General features: G+C 60.3%; 1 protein-coding gene across 5 annotated transcripts in view; it reads right to left on the bottom strand.

Moving 5' to 3' along the window:
* TERT (telomerase reverse transcriptase) overlaps positions 1–5,789 on the bottom strand; it is a 21,620-nt gene that overhangs the window by 8,615 nt on the left and 7,216 nt on the right. For 3 of the 5 annotated variants that reach the window (XR_003207132.2, XM_025867491.1, XM_025867493.2), the window contains exons 5-8: positions 5,142–5,321; positions 4,586–4,744; positions 1,513–1,608; positions 847–932 (exon numbers count right to left, since the gene is read on the bottom strand). Coding sequence is in view for 4 of the 5 variants with exons in the window: in XM_025867491.1 (XP_025723276.1) it covers positions 847–932; positions 1,513–1,608; positions 4,586–4,744; positions 5,142–5,321 (521 nt within the window). In the remaining variant the exon portion in view is untranslated. The remainder of the gene's footprint in view (positions 1–846; positions 933–1,512; positions 1,609–4,585; positions 4,745–5,141; positions 5,322–5,789) is intronic. The other 2 variants (XM_025867492.1, XM_025867494.1) reach the window with 2 other exon arrangements.

Raw genomic sequence — 5,789 nt, 5'->3', positions numbered from 1 at the left:
CATGGAGATACACCACGTGCAGACCACGCACACATGGAGACACACCGCACGCAGACCAAGCATGCATGGAGACACACTGCACACGGACCACAGACACACACAGACCACGTATGCAGATCACACAAGCACAGAGACACACCAAAGACCACACACGCACACCACAGACCACGTACAGGTGCACACACACCAGAGGGCGTGTGAATCAAGGTTTGTCTTGTGCTCCCATGAAGCCCTGCCAGGTGTCAGTTTATACATGCGACTGTCCACATGGGCCTGACCCATTTTTATAAAGGTCACAGTGGGCAGAGAAGTGGGCGGTGCCTCTCTGGGGGAGGCGTGGGGTCACAGGTATGGCCTTTTCCATGGAGAAAGTTCTCTTTTGACATGCGTGCAACTGAGAGGCATGCTGCCTTTGTGAAGACTCACCCACTGCGCACTCATCAGGAGCGTTTTTCAGGATGCAGACGTTATATTTGGAATATAATTACATTTAATGAGTGCTATAATTCTTTATAACACAATAATAACAATACATCCTTTAATTAAAAAGCTTCTGATTCCTAGAGCATAGGGAATGATCCCAGGGAAGGTACCCACATTCCAAGCTGACCTCTAACGACCTTGGCTGTGAGCCTGAACCCCCAGGACCACCGCTCTCATCAGACACACACTGGGGTCCTCATGCAGGGGCTCACCCAGAGAAGTCCGGTTTTGTGTGTATAAATAAAAAAATCATCTGCCGGCATTTAAATGCCAAAGGACTTCCTGAACCCTGGGAGCCGAGTGGTCGCAGGGCCTGCAGAGTCTGGAGGTGACGACAGGAAGGTGCCGAGGACCCCGACTCACTTGCCCCCGATCCTTATGACATGGTTGTGCACCAGGCGTAGGAAGAGGTGGAAAAGGCCGCTGCTGGTTTCATTCAGAGAGGAGCTCTGGAAGAGCAAACGGAGGTGTGGGCGGGCAGGGGAGCCATGCTGGATGCCATGCTGGGCGGTCCACGGCTCTGGCCGGGCTCGAGCCTGTGGACGCTGGCCCAGACGGCACGTGCCAGTGTGTCCCGCAGCAGCTGGTGGGAACCCGGCAGCTGGAGAAGACGGGTCTGCACGTCTCAGAGCCTCCGTGGGTGGACCGGCTTGTCCCTAGAACTGGGTCTGCAAGAGGCCACAGAGCCGTGGGGGACTGATCCATCACCGAGGGCCCTGCACTCAGGAACAGCCCCCACTTACATCCAAGAAAAATGGGTTTCCCACTAGATGGTCGTCCCAGCTGGGGCTACAGGGCAAATCCAACTTGTCCTCCTAAAGGGAGGGGGCGCGTTTTCTTTTGGCCTTGCAATCAAAGCCGAGGGAGAGGACGTCTCTATCAAATCACGAGGACGCAGCCGGACTGCAGCAGGGAATCTGGCGGTGTGGTTCGCGAAGAGGCTGCACCTGGGCCCCTCCAGCCAGACGGTGACCGCCACCTGCATGCTCGCCCCTCCCCGGCGGTGAGCCACGTGCCTGACCCCCCCACCTGCTCGATGACCACGGAGTCCCTCAGCGAGCTTGTCTCTTGCAGACGCTCCACAAACTGTCTCATGTACGGCGGGAGGTCTGTGAAGGTGGACACCTGCTGGCACACAGAAGAGGGTGAGAGACGCGCCGCCCAGGCCGGTGAGCAGAAGTCACGTCGCGGGAGACCCTGTCCGCATCTGGAACGAGCAGGTGCCATCCGGGAACGGAGAGTATGGCACTGGGGGCAGGTCAGGACCACAGCACACAGGAACCGTCCACCTGGTCACTCCCCTGACCACGGATGACGTCTGAGGAAAGCCGCTGGGGGTCCGAGGCTTTGGGGGGGGGGCCCGCCTTCCCGAGACCCCTCCCTGAGATCTGTCCATTCACCGTGGGAGGTGGAGCCCGAGCAGAAGGCAGCAGGGGTCGTGGCAACCCAAGAAGCCAGGACGGAGGGGCTGGTCTGGGGAGGAGGGCACTGCAGAGAAATGAGCCCAAAGTGCAGCCTCTTCCCTAGTCCACCAGCTCTGAGCATCGGGTTCCATAGTCCACCAGCTCTGAGCATCGGGTTCCCTAGTCCACCAGCTCTGAGCATCGGGTTCCCTAGTCCCACCAGCTCCGAGCATCGGGTTCCCTAATCCCCCAGCTCCGAGCATCAGGTTCCCTAGTCCCACCAGCTCCAAGCATCGGGTTCCCTAATCCACCAGCTCTGAGCATCGGGTTCCCTAGTCCCACCAGCGCCAAGCATCGGGTTCCCTAATCCACCAGCTCCGAGCATCGGGTTCCCTAGTCCCACCAGCTCCGAGCATCGGGTTCCCTAATCCACCAGCTCCGAGCATCGGGTTCCCTAGTCCCACCAGCTCCGAGCATCGGGTTCCCTAGTCCCACCAGCTCCGAGCATCGGGTTCCCTAGTCCCACCAGCTCCGAGCATCGGGTTCCCTAGTCCCACCAGCTCCGAGCATCGGGTTCCCTAGTCCCACCAGCTCTGAGCATCGGGTTCCCTAGTCCCACCAGCATGAGCAGCGGGTGCTGCAGGGGCCAGGAGGGGGGCTCTCAGGGGAGCGCAGGGTGGGGTGTGGCCGTCTAATACCAGCCCTGTCTGATCGAAGTGATCCACCGCTCCCACCATCAGGGGAGAGATTCTCCCGTGGAGAAAACCAGTATTGTGCAAAACCTTTGCTTTAAAATTTTTCTTTAGAAGACTGGCATCTCATGGAAACGAATGGGTGGTGGTGGGGTGACCACCAGTGAAACAACAGCAGACATGCTAGGAACCTGCCTGCAGATGAGGCTGCTTCTGAGTTGCCAGGATTTAAAAATCAACAAAGAAAAAACAATAAATAGCATAGTAAAACAAAAAAAAGAAGGGAAGATGAACCAGAGGCTGGAGTCTGTGAGAAAATTCACATGAGATTCGAGAACTGAAGAGCAGGCTTGGTGAGCTGAAGAATCCAAGAAATGGCTTTAACAGGTGGTCAGACGAGAACGCGAGGTATGGCCGGAGTCCGTGTGTAGAACAGACGCGGAGAGAAACCAAGACCGTGAAGCTCCAACAGTACGTCCTGGAAATAAGCTCCACGGACGGAGCCCGAGTGCAGGGGCTGTTCTCATGGAAATGCAGAATGGCGTCGCCATGACTGGGGACAGACAGCGTTGGAGCTGGACAGACACTGTCAGGCACGAACCCCTGCCAAACTGGCTCCATTCAAGTGAAAAACTTCTGTTCATCAAAAGACCCTATTTGTGACTGAAAAGGCAGAGACAGGCCAAGAAGGTGTTTGCGGTGCGTCCCTCAGACCAAGGACTGGCACCAGATGTGTGAAGATCCCCAAGAAATCCGTGACAAACCACCCATGGCTCATCACAAGCGGGGAGCCGACCTCAACGGGCACCTCACAAGTGGCCAATTTGTGTAGGGTGCTCAACTTGCACTCACCACAGGGACACTGGGCCCCGGAGCAGTGCTGCACCCGGGATGCTATGGGCGCGAGCTCAGCCGGCCCCTGCGGCAGGGCGCATGTGGCAGCGTGGGCGGGCACCGTCCCCCAACACGGAACGGCCCCCCCCCAGCAACACCCCCAACAGAAACGAGAGCTCTCGGCCCACGGATGACCCGTCAGGGGAACGTCCGCCCAGCAGAAAGCAGAGCCCCGCTGGGCAGTGCTGGTGCTACAGAACCCCGACCACGGCAAGGAGAGAAAAGAGCTGCTACCTGCCGCCCGGCCGCGTCTCAGACTTGCGGGGGAGCAGGGAAAACCAGACAGGAAGGGCACGTTCTGCCTGATCTCACGTTCGTGGAATTCAAGACAGGTACCTGAGTCCACATGACTGATGTCAGAGCTGGGGACACCACGGAGAGAGGCAGAGGGGTCTCGTGGGCACCCGCGATTTTCTACATCTCAACCCAGGTGATGGCTGCCATCTGTGTCCACACGGGCAAAACTGCATTTCACTGCAGACTCAGGATTTGCAAACCACACTCATCTGAGCCTTGCCCCAGAGGTGGTCACGTGGCTCTGCTGAGAACTTCTGGGTCGGCTCCTTCCCCTCGGCAGCCTTCTGCCTCCCCACATCACGGTGCTGCTCTGGGGGCCTGGGTGCTCAGACGGCTGGTAGGAAACTGCCGCATGCTGAGCAGGCCACTTGTCCTTTCCCAGCCCTGGCCTCTGCGGGGGGGTGGGGGGGGGGACCCCAGACCCTCAGCTCTGCTGCGTGGGCAGGGGCAGCGAGTGAGGCCCAGCTGTCCTGGGCAAGGCGCCACCTGGCCCTCTCCTCCCCCACAGCACTGGCCCGTGGAGCCCGCTGAGCCCTCTGCATGACCACGGGCCAGGGGGCGTCTGTGGGGACACTGGCTCCGCTGCTGCCAGCGTGCCATCCGGGGGGCCTGCCCCTGCAAACGGACAGCACGAGGCAGTGGCCCGCAGGATGAGAGAACTCGAACAGAACAGGAACGAGAGTGAGGTGCTTTCCGGGTCTGGGGGCAGACGGAGTGCAGCTCAGCACCCACGGACGTAGGCAGATCGCCCACGTCACGGACACGTCCACACTGCAGACACCCTCATCGTGGAACACGCACCCCCGTGGCTCTTACATGTCTCTTGAAGGACTTCCGGACGTGTCCCTGGGCAGTTCTCCGGACCACGGCATACTGGCGCACGCAGTAGGTGTTTTCTTGAGGCCTGATCACATTGGCCATCACCTCTACCAGCCTGTCCTGTGGGAGCGCATCATACGCCCCGGTCACGTCCACCTACGTGGGAACGGATGTGCTGTTTACGGGCCGCCCCCAGGGTCCCCAGTACTGCTGGTGCTGACCTGCGGTTACCGAACTCAGGGGAACCAGACGCGGGAGGACCGGAGACACCCTGCACCCCCCTTGTTCCCGCTGCACACGCCTGACCCACAGCCCCCAGACTCAGCACCCCGGGGCAGGCCTGCATCCCTCCCTACACCCAGAGATGTGATGTGGCTTCCCCAAGGGACGCCCCACTCGAGCAAACTCAGGGGCTGAAGGCCAGCACTCCCGCCCCCTGCCCCGGCCAGGGCCCACGATGCATGGCCAGCTGGTGGGGGGGCTGCTCCCGTAGGCCAGACGTGCCCAGCTGGCTCACTTGGGCGTGGGGTGGGGACCGGAACCGGGCACCCACCTTGACAAAGTACAGCTGGGGCACCGGGTCCCGGGCCCGCATGCGCAGCACAAAGGCGCGCCAGGCCCTGTGGATGTCATCCATGCCCAGCACGGAGGCCCCCAGGAGGCTGGGGCGCCGGGCCCGCTCATAGTTCAGCACGCTGAACAGTGTCTTCACTTGTGAGGTGAGGTGCTGGACCTGCAGAGCCGGCCCACGACCGGGGCAGCATCCTCAGACGATGCCCATCAAATGGGGGCCTGCATCAGACTTGCCCACCCTACCTACCGGGCCCCCAGGAACAGTTCCCTGCCTCTGTGCCTCCCCTCGCCCACCCAGCATCCCCCAGACTCCGGAAGGGCCAGACAGCTGATCCCCCCTCACACCCCCAGGCCCTGGGTCTCCCCAGGGATCTGTTACGGGATGTACAGAAACTACAGCTAGCCACAGGTGTCTCCCTTCTCCAGCTACCGAGCTGCCACCACAGACGGGGCAGGACATGCAGGAGGAACTCCTCTTTACTTGCAGACCCCACCAGGCCCCCAGCCAACATCGACAGCCCTGCTGTCTTATTTGGGGGCATCACAATGACCAAAATCACTCCCAAACACGCTATGGAGCCACTAGAAAGGGGTCAGAGCTCTGGTGACAGAGATGCCGTGGGGGGGG

The sequence above is a fragment of the Callorhinus ursinus genome, unplaced genomic scaffold, assembly GCF_003265705.2.
Source record: "Callorhinus ursinus isolate GAN/ISIS: 27379988/994484 unplaced genomic scaffold, GSC_fseal_2.0 scaffold3, whole genome shotgun sequence".
NCBI classification, from domain to species: domain Eukaryota; kingdom Metazoa; phylum Chordata; class Mammalia; order Carnivora; family Otariidae; genus Callorhinus; species Callorhinus ursinus.
Note: the sequence above shows the minus strand (reverse complement) of the source record. Positions and strands in the feature narration are given on the sequence as shown.